Raw genomic sequence first — 23,963 nt, forward strand, 5'->3', positions numbered from 1 at the left:
TCTCCAGCATCTGCAGTTCCTACTATCTCTGAAACAATTTTAACCCCACTGCGAAGCCTCTTCTAAGGATGCCTACCCTGAAGAAGTTACCCTCCTCCCTCCGGAAAAACCTCAGTAGATCTCTCTCCCACTGCAACTCTCTCGTAATCTCTTCGGCCTTGAAACTGCTCGACCACGTCCTGAAGCAAACCAGGTAACTACAGCCACATCACCTTTCTTAGTACCTGCCTACGGAACCAGATCATCCCCAATGGACTACAGTCCACATTCAGGCCTTCCCAATTTGGCCCCAACCGTGACAATGTCTACAAAGAAAATTACAGTACAGGAACAGGTCCTTCGGCCCTCCAAGCCTGCACCAACATGCTCCCCATCACAACTAAAACCCCCTACCCTTCCAGGGACCATATCCCTCTATTCCCACCCTATTCATGTATTTGTCAAGACGCCCTTTAAAAGTCACTGTAGTATCTGCTTCCACCACCTCACCTGGCAGCCAGTTCCAGGCACCCACCACCCTCTGTGTAAAAAACCTGCCTCGTACATCACCTTTAAACCTTCCCCCTCGCACCTTAAACCCATGGCGCCTGGTAATTGATTCTTCCACCCTGGGAAAAAGCTTCTGACTGTCCAGTCTGTCCATGTCCCTTTATCAGGTCACCCCTCAACCTCCGTCGTTCCAGTGAGAACAACCCAAATTTCTCCAACCTCTCCTCATAGCTAATGCCCTCCAGACCAGACAAAATCCTGATAAATCTTTTCTGTCCTCTCCAAAGCCACCACATCCTCTGGTAGTGTGGCGACCAGAATTAAACACAATATTCCAAATGCGGCCTCACTAAGGCTCTATAAAACTGCAACATTACCTGCCAATTTTTAAACTCAATGCCCCGGCCGATGAAGGCAAGCATGCCATATGCCTTGTTGACTACCTTTTCCACCTGCGTTGCCACTTTCAGTGACCTGTGTACCTGTACACCCAGATCCCTCTGCCTATCGGTATGCTTAAGGGTTCTGCCATTTACTGTATATTTTCCATCTAGATTAGACCTTCCAAAATGCATTACTTCACATTTTTCTGGATAAAATTCCATCTGCCATCTCTCTGCCCAAGTCACCAACTGATCTATATGCAGCTGTATCCTTTGACGGTCCTCATCGCTATCCGCAATTCTATCAACCTTTGTGTCATTGGCAAACTTACTAATCAGACCAGTTACATTCTCCTCCAAAATCATTTATATATATTACAAACAGCGAAGGTCCCAACATTGATCCCTGAGGAACGCCATTAGGCATGGCCCTCCATTCAGAAACGCATCCTTCCACTACTACCCTCTGTCTACTATGACTGAGCCAGTTTTTTTTAATCCATCTTGCAAGCTCACCTCTGACCCCATGTGACAGCCTGCCATGAAGGACCTGGTCAAAGGCTTTACTGAAGTCCATGTAGACACCATCCACTGCCCTACCCTCATCGGTCATCTTTGTCACTTCCTCAAAAAACTCAACCAAGTTAGTGAGGCATGACCTCCCCTTCACAAAACCATGTTGCCTCTCGCTAATACGTCCATTGATTTTCAGGTGGGAGTAAATCCTTTCTCGAAGAATCCTCTCCAACAATTTCCCTACCACTGACATAAGGCTCACTGGCCTGTAATTAGCTGGATTATCCCTGCCACCTTTCTTAAACAAAGGAACAACATTGGCTATTCTCCAATCCTCTGGGACCTCCCCTGTAGCCAGTGAGGATCCAAAGATTTTCCTCAAGGCCCCAGCAATTTCCTCCCTTGCCTCTCTCAGTATTCTGGGGTATATCCCATCAGGCCCTGGGGACTTGTCTACCTTAATGTTTTTCAAGATCTCCAATACCTCCTCCCTTTTGATCTCAACATGACCCAAACTATCTACACACTCTTCCCCAGGCTCATCATCCACCAAGTCCTTCCCTATGGTGAATACTGACGCAAAGTACTCATTTAACACCTCGCCCATTTCCTCTGGCTCCACACAGAAATTCCCTTCCCTGTTCTTGAGTGGGCCAAACCTCCGCCTGGCTACCCTCTTGCTCTTTATATATGTATAAAAAGCCTTGGGATTTTCCTTAATCCTGTTGGCCAGTGACTTTTCATGACCCCTTTTAGCCCTCCTGACTCCTTGCTTAAGTTTCAGGCTAATTCCAAATTCTTCCAGTTCTGTAGATTTCTTTGTTTACCTTTTCTCATAATCCTACCTTCCAATCATAAGACCTTCGTCCGTTGTCCAAGAAAGCTCTCCATTACAGATGCTACATTTTTGAACTGAATATCCTTTATTGGCATGTACATTCAAATTAAAATGCAGTGAGAAGTGTGTCATATGTCAGACCCACCATCCCGGAATCAGCCTGGTAAACCTTTGCTGCACTCCCTCCAGAGCAAGAGCATCCTTCCTCTTAAAAGGGTACCAAAATGGCATGCAATATTCCAGGTGTGGTCTCACCAAGGCCCTGTATAACTGCAACAACACATTCCTGCTCCTGTACTCCAAACCCCTCGCAATGAAGGCCAACATACCATTTGCCTTCTTTACTACCTGCTGCACCTGTATGCTTACCTTCAGCGACTGGTGCACAAGGATGCCAGGTCGCACTGCACACTCCCCTCTCCCAATTTACAGCCATTCAGGTAGTAATCTGCCCTTTTTTTGCTTCCAAAGTGAATAACCTCACATTTATCCAAATTATACAGCATCTGCCATTGATTTGCCCACTCACCCAACCTGTCGAGATCATGCTGAAGGACCTCTGCATCCTCATGATGGTTCACCCTCCCGCCCAGCTTGGTAACATCTGCAAACTTGGAGATGATGCATTTTGTTCCCTCATCTAAATCATTAATATATATTGTGAATAGCTGGGGTCCCGCCACAAATCCCTGCGGCACCCCATTAGTTACTGCACTAGTTACTCATGTTGAGTTCACCCAGGACTTCTCCTATCAGGATATCTGCTAAAAATCCTCTCTATTGTATGTGACCTGTTCCTCCTAAACGTTTCCCCCTAACCAGTACCAGTGCTGACTTTTCTCGTTGCCCATTTTCTTGCCCCATTGCCAATCCATGATCTTTACTTCTTGTATCTCATCTTGGACATTCAGCTAGTTTCTATGTTTTCAGTAACCTTGCCTATCATGGCAAACTTCCAGTCATCTGACTCTGCTCGTCAGTAAATACCTTGGACAAATGATCCTGAGTTCTTACATCCTGCTTTCTGGCTCCAAATTGCATGACTCTTGGGTGTGCGAAGTAGATGGTGATTCCTTGTCAACATCTCCTCACCCCATTGTTTCAGAGTTTGGAATTTAACAAAATAGCACATTTTCTAATTAACCTGTTCAGAGGTGTTATGACACCTTACAGCAGGGCACATTTGAACCTGTGCCTGCTGGGTCAGAAGGCCATTGAGCATCATGTGTTCTCAATAGACTCGGCAGCTGTTTGGTTTACTGTTGAAGGGATTTCATTTCTAATGCTGATACCTTGACCAAGCACAGAAAGTTGATTCATTCTTTGCCTATGAATAAATCAATACCTTTTGTACCGAGCAGTTAATATTTTAAATGAATATAATTAGGCAGAGGCATTCCTGGGAATATTCATGAAAATTGTTTATAAAACATTGGTATGATGTGGCACTGCCTACATTTTGTTTTACCTGCTACCAACATTCATGCTGAAGTGCTCAAATTGTACAACTAATTGTACTTTTTTATAAACCATAATTTCCTAAATTGCACCCTTATTAACATGTTAATAGAAACAGTTGAAACCACGGAAATATACTGATATAATTCAGATTACACATCTGAAATACTGGACTTTGCCGCTTTAAAATTAATATCAGATTTGTTGAGGTCTGCCAATCTTCATGACAAGAAAATATATTAGTTGATGAGAAAACTTCAGAACATTGTAACTGTTAACTTTCCTTTATTTCAGTTATAATTTTGACCCTCTAGTGATTAACTGCGGTTATCATACCTTGCCAAATAGAGCTTTGAAATTTGGGAAATTTAAAGAAACTGAAAGAGCATCCAGTTTGCGAACTTTGGGGCACCTTGGGAGAAACAATGGAATTGCCAGGACTTCTCAAAGTTTGAACTGAACTTGCTTCACTGTCACATGTACTCACAGGAGTACAGTGAAAAGTTCATAATCGCCCACTTATGGAGCCATCTTAGGTACAAAGGCACCTAGGTACAGAATCTTAAGTACAAAGTATGGGGGCAGTAAGTGGAGTTGTGGCCTCTGAGGCAGTAGAGGTTGTCATGGAACACTGACTGAGTTATAACAGCTGCACTCCCATTCTAATATACAGCCCTCTGCTCTCATGGACCTCCCCATCATTCCTGCACTCACTTCCCAGCAGCCCTTTCAGACAGGTCACGACAATTGTCAAGCCTTGAATTGGTGACAGAGTGAAAAAAGTTGATGAAGTAGTGAAATGGATAGCGATTGATAAAGCAAGGTTGTACAAAAAAATACAAAAGAAGCTAACTAAACCAGGAAGAACACAATAAATCTGAAAGCTATTGTCCTGGAACAGGATGAGGGACAAAATAAAGAGGGGATTTAGAATTTGACTACATAACTAAGGGGAGGCAATGGACTAGTGGTATTATCGCTGGATTGTTAATCCAGTGGGTCAGATAATGTTCTGGGGTCCTGAGTTTGAATCCGCCATGGCAGATGGTGGAATTTGATTTCAATAAATATCTGGAATTAAGAATCTAATGATGACCATGAATCCATTGTTGATTGTCATAAAAACCCATCTGTTTCAATAATGTCTTTTAGGGAAGGAAACTGTCAGCCTTACCTGGTCTGGCCTATATGTGACTCCAGGCCCAGAGCAATTGAACTGCCCTCTGGGCAATTAGTGATGGGCAATAAATGCTGCCTGGCCAGCGACACCCTCATCCCGTTAATGAATAAAGAAAAAAAGCTTCTTTTTTTTTGCATACGAAGCATTGGGTTTGTTATTTCAGGATCACAAATGTATTATAGGTAGATTTTGTATTTAATATTTGGATTTTCATTACAAAAGATTGCATTTGTGTAGCATCTCAAGGTGCATCACAGACAAGGAATATTAGGTCAGTCTTGGTTAATAAGGTAAATTTCAGAGAGTCTAAAAAGGCAGAGAGAGGTAGAGAGGTTTAAGTAAGCAAATACAGAAGTCAGAGCTCTGATGGCTGATAGCATGGTTGACAATGATGTGGCAGGCGAGTGGGATAGGTGTCAGTGAGAAGAATGAAGACTTCTTGGAGGGATTTTGGAATTCTCGTCCACGAATCACAAAAAGCTAGCATCCACATTAAGAAGATAATTAGATATAAGAACTTAGAATCAGAGGTCTTCAGCATGGAAACAGGCCCTTCAGCCCAACTTGTCCATGCCACCCAGTTCTCACAATTAATCTAGTCCCATTTGCCTGCATTTGGTCCATAACCCTCCATACGTATCCCATCCATGTACCTGTTTCTTAAATGAACCACAAAACAGAGCTACTATACAAATAAGTGGTTTTTAATGCAGAAACTTGCTAGATTTGTAAATTTAAAAAAAGTACATTTCTAAAGCACTGTAATAAGCATGTCAGTCAATACCATGCTTCTTGGTGTCATGATTCCAAAATCATCAAGTATTGACGAATGCTGGAAAGGATGAAGACTAGTAACAACATTGATTGCTCTAAAATGATCAACAGAAATCTAGGCAGAAGCTTGATGACTCACCAATCTGATAAGTCATCTGAATCTTAATTCCTACAAGTATTTCTGCAACTACTTAGGACATTTAAAGCATTAGATATTCAATAATTAAATACATTATTGAAACTGAGAGATCAAGGTAGCCTATTGGATTAACCCAGCTATCTCCTCAAAGGAGGAGATAAATTGTAAAACATCTGTATCTCTTACACATTGCTGGATTTCTCATGTAGTGAGGTAAAAAGATTAGCTTTTTGATAGAGATCAGAAAATATAACATCAATGCAAACCACTCAGCTGAACTGAAGCTGTCACTTCAATTAAGTTGAAACAGCTTTCAAAAAATTTGAAGACAAAACATAATTGATTATACCTTGATGACTTAGGATCAGTAATGTGTTCACTTCATATCAAATTCTAGTGAAAGAAGGTCTAGGCCCGAAACGTCAGCCTTCCTGCTCCTCTGATGCTGCTTGGCCTGCTGTGTTCATCCAGCTCTACACCTTGTTATCTCAGTTGCATTTGTATAGCATCTTTTTAGTAAGATAACATGCCAAGATGTCACAGGAGTATGATCAAATAAAATTTGACAAAGCCCAGAACTGGAGGGATTCAGGTAGCTCACTAAGATTTAGGGTTGCAGGCAATGCTTCCTTGAAGCTGCGCAATCATGCAGCCACTCAAAGGGTCACAATCGGCCATGTGGATACACTAACTTCCAATTCTGGAAGTCACTGCCATGCATGGACATGATGGAATTTAGTACAACGGCTTCAGAGGTCTGCATAGCAGCAGGAAAAATGAGAGAGAACATAAGTTACAAAGATTTGAGGTGGGGTGAGGTAATGTCATGGAAAGATTTCTTTTTCTTTATTCATTCACAGGATAAAGACGTTGCTGGTTAGGCAGCATTTATTGCCCATCCCTAATTGCCCAGAAGGCCGTGGGTCTGGAATTACACATAGGCCAGACCAGGAAAGGAATGCAGTTTCCTTCCCTAAAGGACATTAGTGAACCAGATGGGTTTTTCCAACAATCGACAATGGATTCATGGTCATCATTAGATTCTTAATTCCAATATTTATTGAATTCCAATTCCACCATCTGCTGTGGCGGGATTCAAAGCTATCTGGGTCTCTGGATTAACAGTCCAGCAATAATACCACTAGGCCATCACCTCCCCAGTATGATGTGAAAAGATGTGAAAACACAGAGAATTTTAGATCATAGCATTGCCATATCAGAAACTAATACAAGTAGCTGAGCATAAGAATGAGAGTGAACAGATCTTGTTGTAAATTATAATATGGAGAGGTTTGGATGACCTCAGATTGGATGAGGATAGAATGAGAGAGATTGGCTAGAAGTGCACTGGAATAGTCAAATGTAGAGGTAACTGATATATTAATGAGATTTTCAGCAGATGAAGAGAGGCAAATATTACAGAGATGGAAATGGGTGGTAATCATGATAGTGCAAATGTAATCAGAATCTCCTCAGGTTACTTAATCAGAATAGTATAAACACTTTAATAAAAAACAATTGTTGAACACGTTTAATGATGACAAGGACATGGAGATGAACCAGATTAAAGATCCAAGCCTTGGGAAATAAAGTGACTGAGACTGATAGCAGAGGTGGTAACTGGGAAATATCTGGAGTGGATGGAAGAGATAAGGTAATGGTTCAAGAAGGCACTTCACCACTACCTTCAGGCAGCTCGGCATAGGCAATAAATGATGGCTCAGGCACTGACTTCTTGCTATCAGCAGTATGGTTAGCTTTTCACTCTTGACTGAAATAATATTGCAAGCCACACACTTGAAGGTCAATTGCCCTAGCTAGTGATGCTCACATCCCACAACAAGGAAAACAAAAATCATGCTTATTCTAATGAAGTATTCATCTGCCTTCAATTCAGAGTTTGTCTGGAAATCAACATGTGTCACAGCATCCAATTCTGAACTGTACTGATGAAGTAATCATGAGGAATGCTTTAACTAACTGCCACTTTGTTATCTGAGATAAACAAGCCTCAATGGAACAAGGCACTCTCAATCATAATACCATTAGGACATGGCTTTTGAGGCAGACTTTTGAGGAGACTTTTGTTAGTGCTGCTACTCCAAAGACAAAGATGTAGAAGGCAACACAGGGAACATCTTCTCCAGCTCCAGTACAAACAGCAGCTGTCACTGACTGCCACATATGACCTGGCATTTCTGGAATCATATCCACAGACTTCATGGAGAATGACTGAACAGCAGAGCTGAAGATCACTGAGGATGTCCTGAGCCATCTTGTCAATTTATACCAGCCTGCTAAGTTGTCCATTGGTCAACTCACAGTCTTAAATGTTACAGTGTTATTTGGAGAAGTACAGTCATACGATAAAACATTCCTCCTGAAATATGTGGATGCATCGCAGACTCTGTCATCTTTCCCATAAGGTAGCTGTGAAGGATGCACCATTTTGGTATCTCAGGTCTTGGTTCCTCCACTGCAATTTACTTTTAACCTCAGAGCCTGAGGGTCATCTGTAGCACTTTGGTTGCAATCTATGACTTATGATTTCCTCACAGACAAGGATAACTACAGTCAGCTGCTTATTGATTATGAAACAGCAAGGTAGCAAGGCTTGGTGATCACAATATAGCACATCCATTTTTAGGTGGAAGATGTTCCGCAGTGTTTCACTTCACATTGCAGGAGGCAGCCATTCAGAACATTGTGCCTATGCCAGTTCTATTACCTACTGCCAAGTTCCAGCCTCTTCCCTAAACTCCATTCCTATTCAAATATCATCTAAAGCATCTTGAATGCCTCAATTGAGCCTGCCTCCACTACATTTCAAAGCAGTACATTCCATACATTAATTATTTGCTGTGGATAAAAATAAATCGGGTCACCCTTATTTCATTTGCACCTCACTTTAAATCTATGCCCTCTCATTCACTATTTTTTACAAGCTGGTAAAGCTTCTCCCTATCTACTCTATCCAATACCCTCATGATCTTGGCTAGCCTACTTCCACTCATGAAGCTGGTACTATTTGACAATAAGACTACAGCAGGTATGGTTAACAGTAAAAATAAATAAATATTGACAATATTGCTGACTTTATACAACACTTGAACAGCTGTGCCACACAACTGCCCGCAGAAGGATCTTTCCTTCTTCTCCCTCCCAATACAAATAGGTGAAGGCCTGACTTCTGCAGCTGGGGTGCAGGAGCTTGCTGTGCATTATTACATCCCAGAATTCTGAAGACTTGGGCAGGCATCCCTTGACAGCTTTTAATTTTTTTGAGTTTCCTACTTTCCTTGGCTTGACTTGCTGTTGGCCTTGGGATCAAAGGTAGGAGGGGAGGTGGAGGGCAGGGCATCTTTGAAGAGTCCTAAGAATTTGCTGCTGAGGTAGCTGTCCATTGTTCCTCCTTCTTATGTCTGCTGGCACCATCCTGTATCCTTGAGATGAAGGGGCAATTGGAATGAGATTAAGGCCCCTTGACTTTCCTCACCTTGCCATTGACTACCCATGGCTAAAGCGATAGCCCAGGCATATAGCCAAGTAGCGACTAAGTGCTCTACTAGACCTGTGTCTCAAAGGCAGGAATTGGGCAGTCAGGCACTTTGAAGCTGCAGCCGTCACAATAGTGAGAATGTAGAAAGACGTCAACATATTTCACTTCAGTTCACTGATGTTCCTATGTCCGTCTGTGCAGGTTTACTATTTCTTTTAACACAGAATACAGGGGTATGTCTTCCATGTGGGGCTAAACAGATGCATGGTCTCGAGCAGTCCTTCAAGTTAAGTGACCTGGGCACAACTTCCTTCACTGACTGCAGACATGTCAGTGTTGTGCTAACCAGAGTGTGCCCCTGTGCTAACCAGAGTGTGTCCCTGAGTGTAAGCTAGATTGATAATCTAGAACTTTACCAACAGCATCTTCGAAACACATGACCACTTTCATCTAGAAGGGTAAGGACAGCAGATATATGGGAACACCTGCAAGCTCCCTCGAAGCCACTCATCATCCTGACTTGGAAATATATCACCATGCCCTTGGTGTCGCTGGGTCAAAATCCTGGAATTCCATCCTTAATGGCATTGTGGAGGTGCCTATGCTAAATGGGCTGCAGTGGTTCAAGAAGGCAGCTCACCATCACCTTCTCAAGGGCAACAAGGAATAAAAAATAAAAACTGGTTCAGCCATTGCTGCCCACATCCCATTAAGAAAAATAACTCATAAAATGTAGGCACTGTAGCTAGGCCAGGCTAACCTAGGTCATGAGACAGCTCTCCCAGATTTGGCTCTGGTTCATAGTTGTTAGTAATGAGGCGTTTCCAGTTCGACAGATCTGAGTTTGCTCATTTCCAGTGCCTATGATAATGCCAGATTGCCCATTTGCTTTCATTCCTTTGAGATATTTTCAATATCTTGATACAACTGAGTGGTTCACCGGGGCAATTTCAGGGGGCAATTAGAGACAGCCAAATTGGTATGCATCTTGAGTCACATGTAGACCAGACCAAGTAACAGCAGATTTCCTTCACTGAAGGACATTAGTTTACCAGATCTGTTTTCTGATAAATGGCAATGGCTTCATGTTCATCATTAGGCTTGTAATTCCAGATTTGTTTGGGTGTCCAGAACATTAGTCCATTTCTCTGAATTACTAGTGCAGCAATAACTGCACTAATCAATTGCCTGCCCATGTCTGGATGATTAAAAACATCTCCTCCTATGGCCAATATTTCAAGGAAATTCAAAGAAAATGCTAAGGCAGTCTGAAGCTGTCCTTGAAATGCATCGTAACATTGACATTGAACACTGAAGGAGTTTGCTCCCAATCATTTAAGATGGTGACAACTTATCCATCAAGCTTCAAGTCCAAATGCCTTAATGGAGAGGCAGACCAGCAGCAGTGGAGGCAAGGAAACAAAGTAATTTCAGCATTCTCGATCCCCATCTCACCCCAAAGATCTGAAAGTTAGGAATTGGCCTATTCAGTCACATGAAGAACATACAGGTTCGGTTAGCAGTTAGGAAGGTAAATGCAATGTTAGCATTCATTTCGAGAGCACAAGAATATAAGAGTAGGGATGCACTGCTGAGGCTGTATAAGGCTCTAATCAAACTGCATTTAGAATACCGTGAGCAGTTCTGGGCCCCACGTCTAAGGAAAAATGTTCTGGCCTGTGGATGTGGGGGTGTATCCAGAGGAATGATCCTGGGAACGATGGGCTTGTCATATGAAAAGCAGTTGAGGACGCTGAGTCAGTTCACAATGGAGTTTTGAAGGATGAGGGGGAGATCTTATTTAAACTTACAGAATACTGAGAGGCCTGGATAGATTGGACATGAAGATGATGTTTTCACTAGTAGGAGAGTTTAAAATCCAAGGACACAACCTCAGGGTGAAGGGACGAACGTTTAGAACTGAAATAAAGAGGAATTTCTTCAGTCAGAGAGCTTCAAATCTGTGGAACTCATTGCTGCAGAAGGCTGTGAAGGCCAATTAATTGAGGTACTTAAGACAGAGATAGATAGGTTCTTGATTAGGAAGGGGATCAAAGGTTACAGAGAGAAAACAGGAGAATGGGATTGAAAAACATATCAGTCATAATCAAACAGTGGAGCACTCAACTGACGGAATTACCTAATTCTGCTCCTATATCTTATGGTCTATGAAGACACAGGGCAGAAATTCTCAATTCTGACCGATATCATCCTTTGATCAAGGGATATTTCTGCTGCCAAGAACAGAAAATATCATTAATGTACCAACTGAAGATGCCTGAGCATAGGGCACTGGCAGAGAAATGCATCTCATATCCCAGAGCAGAGATGACTGACCTCCAGCGATCATCTTTCCTTATGCTGACCATGATGCTAACTGGATTAAATGACTGGGACAACAGGCCTCAGAAGGATTAGAATATGAGGCAAGGACATTTAAAATTTGCAATGAGTAGTTATTAAAACTTAAAAACAAAGAGAGAAATGTTAAATTAGTGTTCTGAAAGATGCAACAGGCAGAAAAACAGACTAAGGTGTCATAATTCTGCAGGGCCACAGGGCTGTTCGCTCATTACAGAGAAATAGTAGCTTAACTTGAGTGTCACCACACTTTGCAAGACAGTACAGGTGGAGAAGGAGAGCTCTTCATGGTAACCTCAACCGGTTTCGGCATCATTCTGCGTAGCAAATCAGCAATCCAGCAACTGAGCTGACTGACCCTGTAGATAAACAGACTATGTTCGGGTGGAAGCGGAGTAACAATGCAGGGGAAATGAGGAAGGTCTACAGTGCCACCTAGTGGTAAGAAATTTGTTTACAGGGAATTTACAGCCAGTGTTAATGCTCCACAAAAGACCTACCGCTCTGTTTAAATCAAAGCTTTATTGTCAATATATCCTTTTAACCCTTTCTCCCTCATCTACGTGTCTAGGTACCCTTTAAATAGGTCAAAACTAATCACCACACCTAGTCTGAGTGTTAGTAATTTCAACGTGCTCATTATTCTCATAATAAATCCTCATTATTGGATTCACTCAGATTGCGGGGTGGGGAGAGCAGAAAGGAATTACATGGGTCAGATGTACACTCTCATCTTAAATAGAATTGGAGTATGTCATCTAAATTCTTTGCTATTTTTCATCTGGATCATGCATTAACCTTTTCTTGATTCAAATCATCATAGAATCATATCTTTTTTGATTGAGCAAAAAAACTGGCAATGTAAACTCCTTCCAAAAGCAATACAGAGTTGCAATAAATCTAGCTCCAAAAGCTGCTGGTAGATTGGCAGCAATGGCAGACTTTTAAAGGCAATCAGCAGCTTAGGATTTAATGACAGGTAATTGCAAGACACTTTTTATCTGTGTAAGTAATTGAGGCCCTCAATAAAACAGTACTTTCTGTATAGTATAAAATCTTATAAAGCTGCTGCAACAGTTTTTCTCTCTCTGGAAAGGCCACTTCTAAACAAACAAGCCTTATGAACAGTGCATGAAATACAAGGGTCACCTGGTTTAGGCTTCTATGTTGACATTCCTAAATTGACTGGACGGTGCCTCGTGCTCTTCCTTATCTAAGTAAGTGTTTAGAGATATCATAGAATATATCATAGAATGCCTACAAACAGGCCCTTCGGCCCAACAAGTCCACACTGACCCTCAGAGCATCCCACCCAGACCCATCCCCCTATAACCCACCTAATCTACACATCCCTGAACACTATGGGCAATTTAGCATGGCCAATCCACCTAACCTGCACATCTTTGGACAGAGAGGGGAAACTGGAGCACCCGGAGGAAACCCACGCAACAGACAGTCGCCCGAAGCTGGAATCGAACCCAGGTCCCTGGCGCTGTGAAGCAGCAGTGCTAACCACTGTGCCACCCAAATCGCCAGGACTTTATCCTCAGCATGACATAAAAAATTGACCTTGAGCGAGGAGTTGGACAGATAGAGAGATGACTATCCTAATAGTTTAGATACCTGTTCTGTATTCAATGTTTAGAAAGATAATTGACATAGGGTAAATGCCCAGCCCCAAGAAATTAAGTATTTTAATAAGTCCTCATCTAGGGCTCGGTCTTCTTCAGGTGGTAGTACTTGTCAGGCAGATACCTGTTTTAAATAAGATGGATCAGAAAGATGGAAGAAGATCCCAAAAAAAAAAGAGTTCCCTAACATTCTAGCTGGAGAGCAGGATGCTGCCTTCACAATTTGCTGAGATCAACACACTGTCTTAATCATTCTCTGTTACAAGTCTAACACTCTCAATTATCGTTGATTGTATACTTTACTTGTCTGTTTCGTTAATCTATCAAAGCTAAACTGTTGTTCCTTAACAAATCATCTAAAATTACTAATGAATAGTTGATGCATTCTCTTGGGTAACTGTGGTCCAAAGTTTTATACCTGTTACCTCCAAACAACAGATGGAGTAGTCATAAAGAAAAAAAACAGACTTGCCTTCTATCAGTAGCTCATAAAAATGAGGTTCCAATGCACCCACAGCCACATACTTTCCATCCGATGTCTTGTAGGTTTCATAGAATGGTGCTCCAGTGTCCAGTAGATTTTCACCTCTTTGATGATCCCAAATGCCCAAATGCTGTGATTTCCAAAGCCAAGAGCCACAGTAAGCTGCTCCTTCGATCTGATAAACACCAGGCAGGTTTTTAAAAATAGAAGAATTGAAATATGGTAGAACAAAGAACAAAGAAAATTACAGAACAGGAACAGGCCCTTCGGCCCTCCAAGCCTGCGCCGATCCAGATCCTCTATCTAAACCTGTCGCCTATTTTCCAAGGATCTGTATCCCTCTGCTCTCTGCCCATTCTGTCTAGATATATCTTAAATGACACTATGGTGCCTGCCTCTACCACCTCCGCTGGCAACTCATTCCAGGCACCCACCACCCTCTGCGTAAAGAACTTTCCACGCATATCTCCCTTAAACTTTTCCCCTCTCACCTGGAAATCGTGAACTCTAGTAATTGAGTCCCCCACTCTGGGAAAAAGCTTTTTGCTATCCACCCTGTCTATACCTCTCATGCTTTTGTAGACCTCAATCAGGTCCCCCCTCAACCTCCATCTTTCTAATGTAAATAATGTAAATAATCTACTCAACTTCTCTTCATAGCTAGCTGGGCTACATCCGGGTGAACTTCCTCTGCACCCTCTCCAAAGAATCCACATCCTTTTGGTAATGTGGCGACCAGAACTGTACACAGCATTCCAAATGTGGTCGAACCAAAGTCCTGTACAACTGTAACATGACCTGCCAACTCTTGTACTCAATACCCCGTCCGATGAATGAAAGCATGCCATATGCCTTCTCGACCACTCTATCGACCTGCGTTGCCACCTTCAGGGTACAATGGACCTGAACACCCAGATCTCTCTGTGTATCAATTTTCCCCAGGGCTTTTCCATTTACCGTATAGTTCGCTCTTGAATTGGATCTTCCAAAATGCATCACCTCGCATTTCCCTGGATTGAACTCCATCTGCCATTTATCCGCCCAACTCTCCAATCTATCTATATTCTGCTGCATTCTCCGACAGTCCCCTTCACTATCTGCTACTCCACCAATCTTAGTGTCATCTGCAAACTTGCTAATCAGACCATCTATACTTTCCTCCAGATCATTTATGTATATCACAAACAACAGTGGTCCCAACACGGATCCCTGTGGAACACCACTGGTCACAGTTCTCCATTTTGAGAAACTCCCTTCCACTACAACTCTGTCTCCTGTTGCCCAGTCAGTTCTCTATCCATCTAGCTAGCACACCCTGGACCCCATGCGACTTCACTTTCTCCATCAGCCTACCATGGGGAACCTTATCAAACGCCTTACTGAAGTCCATGTATATGACATCTACAGCCCTTCCCTCATCTATCATCTTTGTCACTTCCTCAAAGAATTCTATCAAGTTGGTAAGACATGACCTTCCCTGCACAAAACCATGCTGTGTATCACTAATAAGCCCATTTTCTTCCAAATATAAATAGATCCTATCCCTTAGTATCTTCTCCGGCAGCTTCCCCACCACTGACATCAGGCTCACCGGTCTATAATTACCTGGATTATCCTTGCTAAACTTCTTAAACAAGGGGACAACATTAGCAATTCTCCAGTCCTCCGGGATCTCACCCGTGCTGCAAAGATATCTGTTAAGGCCCCAGCTATTTCCTCTCTCGCTTCCCTCAGTAACCTGGGATAGATCCCATCCGGACCTGGGGACTTGTCCACCTAATGCCTTTTAGAATACCAACACTTTCCCCCTCCTTATGCTGACTTGACCTAGAGTAATCAAACATCTATCCCTAACCTCAACATCCATCATGTCCCTCTCCTCAGTAAATACCGACGCAAAGTACTCATTAAGAATCTCACTCATTTTCTCTGACTTCTCGCATAACTTCCCTCCTTTGTCCTCGAGTGGGCCAACCCTTTCTCTAGTTACCCTCTTGCTCTTTATGTATGATAATGCAAGAAATGGTATGCAGGAAATTTGGAGGTCAGAAGTTGGTGTTGCCCCTTGTGGAAGAGTCTAGGACCAGCGGGCATAATCTTAGAATAAGTCATCACCTAAATAAAACAGAGATGAGGAGGAACCACTACTTTGGGGGTCATGAATTTGTGGAATTCTTTACCGTAAAGGCTGGGTCATTAAGCATTTTCAGAGCTGAGGTAAATTGATATTTAATCAGTAAAGGAGTTAAGGGTTATGGGAAAAGGCATGAAAGTTGTTTATCGAATTAGCCGTATTTTATTGACTGGTAGAGCAGAACCGACAGGCGGATTGGACTACTTCAGCTCCTGCATCTTATGGTCTTAAGCCTGTTTTTCTGAGTCAATACAATACAATACAACACAGCACAGGAACAAGCACTTCAGCCCGCCAAGCCTGCGCCAATTCCTAATACTTATTTCAACCTGCTACTTATTGGCCACATGTGGTTCCCACCCTGCTGTATACCTTCTTGACCACCTTATCCAACTAGGTTGCTACTTTCAGGGATCTGTGGACCTGTTTGCCTAGATCCCTCTGTTTGTCAATGCTCCTAAGGGCTCTGCCATTTATTGTATAATTCACACCTGAATTTGATCTTCCAAACTGCATCACCTCGCATTTGTCCAGATTAAGACCATAAGACATAGGAGCACAAATTAGGCCATTCGGCCCATTGAGTCTGCTCCGCCATTCAATCATGGCTGGTAAATTCCTCAACCCCATTCTCCCGCTTTCTCCCAGTAACTCTTGATCCTCTTGATAATCAAGAACCTATCTATCTCAGTCTTAAATGTACTCAATGACCTGGCCTCCACAGCCTTCTGTGAATTCCACAGATTCACCACTCTGGCTGAAGAAGTTTCTCCTCATCTCCGTTCTGATAGATCTTCCTTTTACTCTAAAACTGCTATTAAACTGCTATTTCCCCAAATGCCCAAATCTGCAATCTGTGTCCTTTGCCAATCCTCCTCACTTTCTGCAATTCCGCCAAGTTTGGTGTCATCTGCAAACCTACTAATCATAATCACCTACATTTTCCTCCAGATCATTTATATATATTACAAACAACAAAGGTCCCAGCACTGATCCCTGCAGAACAGCAATAGTTACTGATCTCCATTCTGAAAAGCACCCTTTCACTGCTACTATCTGTTTTCTATAACCAAATGAGTTCTGTATCCATCTAGCTAGTGCAATCCAGACAGGTTGACCTTGCATGGTGGGATTTGAACCTAGTACCCCAGAACCTTACCTAGGTTTCTGGACAGCTGATGACAATATCACCTAGGCCATTACCACCAGTGAACAAATGACAATGGTTAAAATAGACCAGTCTTTTTTGGTTATTCCAGCCTTTTTACTGAATTCAAGCTTATTCTGGGATTTGAATGCACATTTCCTCAGACCATCAACGTGGTGCTGTAGGTTACTAGCCTGGTAACATTGCCACTAACGATTGCTGCCTTCCCTGTTAGGAGTACAAAAAGGCTCCAGCGGAACTTTCAAGCTTCATTTTTAAAAAAAATTGCATTGTATTATCTCCTCAGATCTAGTTATGACACTAGGCAGGTTTTAAAAAAACTTAAATATGCTTTTTGTAAAATCACTGTCACTAAACTTCAAAATTTATAAATATTCCACTGATAATTTTAGGAAATTACAATATAGCACAAATGATTTCCCAAAGAAATATTAAACTTTCAAAGACTATGTGTATACCTTTTAATTAGCTGATTACTTTGTTAACACAGGCACAAAGATTATTTTGAGGCAATTTCAATTTTAAGAAAATATATACATTGGTTTTATTTAATGTTTAAGAAAGGAAGGTCTGGATTTTAACCTCATCACCATTCTGTGATATTGTCATAAAGTCACACAACACCAGGTTATAATCCAACAGGTTTATATGAAATCACAAGCTTTCAAAACACTTCTCCTTTGTCACCTGATGAAGGAGCAGTGCTTCGAAAGCTTGAGATTTCAAATAAACATGTTGGATTATTACCTGATGTTGTGTGACTTCTGACTTTGTCCACCCGAGTCCAACACCAGCACCTCCACATCCTATGACGACGTTTCTGAACATATTGGAATTGAGCAATTAACTTCATTTCTATCAGTTTAAATATTTAAAAAATACAAAATCAGACCATTTACAAGTCACTCACAAAACAGCAGATATCTTATCAGTATTCAAGACATTGACACCACAACTTGAACTGAATAGCAAATCAGGGTGAGGTCTGCAATGAGATTTCCAGCAGCAGATTCTGGGCAGGAGGAATCATTCATAGAATCCCTACAGTGTGGAAACTGGCCATTCAGCCCTACAGATCCACACTAACTTTCCGAAAAGCATCCCAACCAGATTCACCCCCCTACCCTATGTCTGTAATTCTGCATTTCCCATGGCTAATCCACCTAACCCACACATCCCTGGACACGATGGGCAATTTAGTATGGCCAATCCACCTAACCTGCACAGCTTTGGACTGTGGGAGGAAACCTATGCAGACACAGGGAGAATGCGCAAACTCCACACAGTCAACTAAGGGTGGAATCGAACCTGGGTCCCTGGAGCTGAGAGGCAGCTGTGCTAACCACTGAGCCACCATGCTGCCCTTATTTAAAGCAAGTGCAAAATTTGTAACTTTCAAAACTCTTTGAAGGAGTCTGTTTGGCCTTTCCTCATAAGGTTATCTGCTCATTCCAAGTATTAGTCTATTAGCTGAACTGCAGTACTCCACATGTAGTCTCACTACTGCCTTGATTATCTGAACTCCTTACTCTTGCATTCAATTACCCTCTCGATAAAACATAACTTTTGTTTTTAGATAGGCAATATATATTCGACTTGTTAACATAATTATACCATGAACTCATGTTGAATTGGTTCTAGCAGCTGTAGCTTTTATGCCTTTTTGGGCTGAGCAGGCTGGTGTTTCAACTCAACCCAGGTCCCCTTCTCCTTGGGAGAAGGTCTCCACTCTCTTGGCCTCTTCATTTGAGTTCACTCACTGTAGAAAGCTGTCCTAGCTTTTCCAATGGATAATATGTTCAATACATGCATTAATTGTTTGGCGAGGATCTTGCTCTTGATTTGTTTGTTGATAATAAGATCAACAGCATGCTGTGAAACATTATAAATTCTCACAGTCTTGCCCTGGTAACATTTGTGGGGCATACCCTTTCGTATGGTGCCTGTGACCTTAATGTCAACAATATCACCTATCGTGTAGATATGGGAATAAGTAGAAATTAGCTTTCCTGGTGAGTTGCTGCACCTGCACACTAACCTTCTGCGATTCATGCATTAGGTCACCCAGATCTTTCTGCAAGATTCACTGCCGATTATCAGGCTCTTTAATACCTTTCCCTCCTCTCTATCAGTATCAGACAGAGATTTTAAGATTTCTGTAGTCAAAGTATCAGCTCACCATGCTTGCATCGATGACCTGTCCTTTTCCAGATCGTATTCTCTCATACAGTGCTAGTATTATACCCATAGCACACATAACACCACCTCCAGCAAAGTCAGCAATAACATTCAGTGGTGCATACGGTTTCTCACCTTTCCTGCCAAATTTTGACAGAAGACCTAAGTTCCAAATAAATGCTGTTAGTACGTGCATTACAAAGACGCAGTTGTACAAAATTTCTTACCAAGTAAGACATACTAACATTAAGTATTTTTATTAATTCTCTGAATTATGAGCATCACTGGCAAATATGTTTTTATTGCTATCCCTAATCTGCCTTGAGCAAATAGTATTGAAGCTTTCTCTTAGACTGAGGTGCACAGTTCTGAGATATGATGGGGAGTGCAATAACTTTAAAATGTCAATTCATATTGATAAAAACTTTTTTACAGTGACCTGCAGCGATTGCTTTAAGGGCTGCTGGGGAGGCCATTCATCATCAGTGCCAATCAGGAGAATATTCCTCCCATTTGGGACCTCAAAATTGCACTGGGTTCCTATTAGGACTATAAATTGCCAAAGATTATCGGATTATGAAATCTTCACTCATTTCCAGCAACCAAATTAATGGAAAGCGTAAATTCCACCCCTCATTGGGAGAAAGCCCCAACCTCTGGAGTTGCTGGCTAATCTGATTATCCAGCAACTCCAGCAGTCCCAACCATGCCTGTACTAGTTAGTGGGCATTCCGGGTACAGGTCCAATGGAACCTTGTACCCAGGTAAGCAAAGGACTAGAAGGGTTGGGCAACGTTAGCAACACAATGAGGTGTTTGAGGAGTATGGGTTACAAAGGGAGGAAGGAAGATTATTAACTTCTTCGGGAAGGTGTTCCTTATTGGTAAAGAGCACCCACCAAAACCGTACCCCATTTCCTTCCTGCCATTTGAAAATCTGTATAAAATGGGTTGCCCATTCCTATCCCAGTCAGCCATATTATGGCATCAGGAGGGTTGTACAGGGCAGTACACGTGCCCTCTTCTACGTACCAACTGCTGAAAACATACTTGGAAGAGGCCTCACAATTTAAAATGTCAGCAGAAATAAGGCAATAATTACTATGGTACTATATTAATTGTATTATCATCATGCTTGTGCCTGGGAGAATAGGTGTAAATTGACCCCAAAACTCACATACTGCAATTTTTAAAATTCAAACACAGGATATGGGCATTACTGGTTGGCCGGCAATAACTGCCCATCCCTTATTGCTCAGAGGGCAGTTAAGAGTCAACACATTGCTGAGAGTCTGGAATCACATGTAGGCTAGACAAGTTTAGGGTAGCAGATAGCAGATTTCCTTCCCAAAAGGACACTTTTGGAAAAACCCATCTGGTTCACTGATCCATGTTGTTTTCTTGAACATAAGAGTCTTAATTCCAGATTTTTATTGAATTCAATTGCCACCATCTACCATTACAGGATTTGAACCTGGGTCCCCAGAACTTTACCCGGGTCTCTGGATTAAAAGGCTAATGATAATACAACTAGGCTATCATCTCTCCACAATATGTGGTAAACAGAGGTATTTTCTGTATCCAACAAGGGTGAAGCGAAAATAAGAGGAGTGTACTTCCAAATGAAGATGCGACAGCACAGCAGTGAAACATTCTACAGCTAAGGTAAACTGGCAATAGCATAGCCAACATCCAAGAGGAAAACAAATTAAATGCTGTTGTGACATCATGGTACAGAGAAGACTGAAGTACGAGGTAGCTTGAGGTTATTTGCCCCTTCCACCTTACTTAGGAAGTATTTTATATTATGGGTTACATTATTCTACCCACAAGCTGACATTCACGAAATAATTTACAAACTACACCGCATGATAGCATTTACTGAAGCTGCAAGTATGCCTCAGTTTTACAATTTGAACATTACTTATTGATAATATAAATATTGTGGCCATGCAAGAATTTAATGCAAGGAAAACAGTTACTTAAAAAAGATACACTAAAAAGCAAACTTATGCTGATCAACCTGAACAGCATGTTCATTAAATCTACTTCTTCCCATTCAAAATCTACTTATGTGATTCATTAAACTGGACACATTAACACTGATTTCTTTACTGCTAAACTTGATCACAATAAATCCATTCCAGTCACCTGATACTGCAATGTAGTTGATATCATGCCCGGCATTTTGGGAATATTGTCCGCTCTGTCCGAACCCAGTCAACCTAGCATAGATAAGCTTTGGATTCTGGCTAAGTAAATCTTCAGGGCCCAGGCCCAACTTCTCCATGACACCTATGAAGAGACACAGGTTTTATTGACTTAGATCAGCCAGCACACAATCTAACTTTAATGACTACAATAGCAATGACAGTATGAATTATTGTGAATGTTTGAAATTTAGCATTCTTGCACTTATCTTGAGCGTAAGATGAAAAGATTTTGCAACACGACTCTGCTTTCAACAAGCAAGTTCTGTATTACCAAGTGACTGTTTAAAAAGTATTGTAATTACTCCACTGGATCAGTTGATGTATTCTGGCATTCCAGAGCAGTAGATGCAAGTTTAATACTTTATTCCAAGGTGTACAAGCAATGGAGCATACAAATTAAGAGCAGACGTAAACTACTTGGCCCTTCAAACGTGCAGTAAAAACATGGCTAAGATAACACAGTGTGGAGCTGGAGGAACACAGCTTCAGAAGAAGGGTCCTGACCCAAAAAGTCAACTTTCCTGCTCCTCTGATGCTGCCTGGCCTGCTGTGTTCCTCCAGCTCCACACTGTGTTATCTCTGACTCCAGCATCGGCAGTTCTTACTATCTCAGAGTAAAAACATGGCTGATTTGTTCATGTTCGTCCACCACCAATGTGACTGGCAGACCCAGGCTTTGTTGCCCATCTTTACTTATGATTCACTGATGTCTTTTTTGGGAAGAAAATTTTTTCAAATAAATCGTTTTACCAGGCAAATCCTTATCTGCTCTGTTCTATATGCGACTCCAGACCGACAATAGTTTGTTTCAATCTTAATTGTCCTCTGGAAAATTGGGGATGGGCATTAAATGTTGGCATGTAATTCTAGTCTCCCCGCTTTAGGAAGGATGTTGTGAAACTTCAAAGGGTTCAGAAAAGATTCTCAAGGACGTTGCCAGGGTTGGAGGGTTTGAGCCATATAGAAGAGGCTGAATAGACTGGGGCTATTTTCCCTGGAGCGTTGGAGGCTGAGGGGTGACCTTATAGAAGTTTATAAAAACATAAGGGGCATGCATAGGGTGAATGGAGAAGGTCTTTTCCCCACTGTAGGGGAAGTCCAAAACTAGACGGCATAGGTTTCAGGTGAGAGGAGAAAGATTTAAAAGGGACCTAAGGGGCAACTTCTTCACGGAGAGGGTGGTGCGTGTATGAAATGAGCTGACAGAGGAGGTAATGGAGGCTGGTACAATTACAACGCTTAAAAGGCATCTGGATGGGTATATGAATAGGAAGGGCTTACAGGGATGGACCAAATACTGGCAAATGGGACTAGATTTATTTAGGATATCTGTTTGACATGGACAAGTTTGACCGAAGGGTCTGTTTCCATGCTATATGTCACAATGACTCTATAAGTGAGGAGTATTCCAATACACTCCTGACTTGCGCCTTGTAGAAGATGGACAGGCTTTGGAGAGTCAGGTGGTGAGTCACTGGTCATAGTATTCCTAGTCTTTGACCTGGAGCCACTGTATTTATATAGCAATTACAGTTGAGTTTCTGGTCGATATAACCCCCAGGATATTAATAGTGCGGCTTCAATGATGGCAATGTTATAGGAAATAAAGGAGCAGTGGTTAGATTGTCTCCTAACGGAGATGGTTATTGCCTGGTATTTGTGTGATGTGAATGTTAATTGCCACTTGTCAGTCCAAACCTGGATAATGTCCAGCTCTTGCTGCAGTTGAACATGGACTGTTTCAGTATCTGAGGAGTTGTGAATGGTGCTGAACATTGTTCACCAATGGTTGCGCATTCCCACTTCTGATCTTATGTCGGAGGAAAGCAGCTGAAGATGGTTGGGCTAGGACACTACACTGAGGACCTCCTGTAGAGTTGGCCTGCTCCTGAGATGACTGGCCTCCGACTACAACCATCTTCCTATGTGCCAGGTATGACTTCAACTCGTGGACAGGTTAACTCCTGATTCCTGTTGATCAAGTTTCACTCGGGCTCCTTTTAGCCACACCCAATCAAACGCAGCTTGATGTCAAGACTGTCTCTCTTCATCTTTGGAATTCAGCTCTTTTATCCATGTTGGAACAAAGACTGCATTGGGGTCAGGAGCTGAGTGGCCCTGAATGGTGCCAGTAATGGGAAACTCCTGTCATACGGATATATTGAAGAAGTTGGAACTGTTCTCCACGAGAGAAAAAGGTGAAGAGGAGATTTGATAGAACTTTTCAAAATTATGAGTGATCTAAACAGAGCAAACATGAATAAGATGCTCTTGCTCATAAAAGTAAAAAATGAACAAAACGGCATAAATTTACAGTGATGTGTATATGAAGCAAAAGTGATGTGAGAAAAATCTTTCTTCACACAGCAAGTGGTTTGGGTGCAGAATGCATTGTCTGGAAATGTTCAATTGAGGCATTCATTTGATGTTTATTTGGATAGAAAATGGTGTGCAGGGATATGGGGAAAAGGCAGGAGATTGGCACCAGGTAATTGTGCCCTCACTGGCTCTACAGGCAG

The 23,963-nt window shown here is 42.0% G+C and overlaps 1 protein-coding gene across 4 annotated transcripts in view; it reads right to left on the reverse strand.

Annotated features, from left to right (window-relative positions):
- The window catches only part of amacr (alpha-methylacyl-CoA racemase), a 78,379-nt gene that overhangs the window by 19,540 nt on the left and 34,876 nt on the right, over nucleotides 1–23,963 (reverse strand). For all 4 annotated transcript variants that reach the window (XM_048599708.1, XM_048599719.1, XM_048599712.1 and 1 more), the window contains 3 exons: nucleotides 21,383–21,526; nucleotides 19,234–19,394; nucleotides 13,741–13,927 (listed from right to left, as the gene is read on the reverse strand). In XM_048599708.1, coding sequence (XP_048455665.1) covers nucleotides 13,741–13,927; nucleotides 19,234–19,394; nucleotides 21,383–21,526 — 492 coding nt within the window. The remainder of the gene's footprint in view (nucleotides 1–13,740; nucleotides 13,928–19,233; nucleotides 19,395–21,382; nucleotides 21,527–23,963) is intronic.

This window comes from Rhincodon typus, chromosome 1 (assembly GCF_021869965.1).
Source record: "Rhincodon typus isolate 14 chromosome 1, sRhiTyp1.1, whole genome shotgun sequence".
In the NCBI taxonomy this organism is placed as follows: Eukaryota; Metazoa; Chordata; class Chondrichthyes; order Orectolobiformes; family Rhincodontidae; genus Rhincodon; species Rhincodon typus.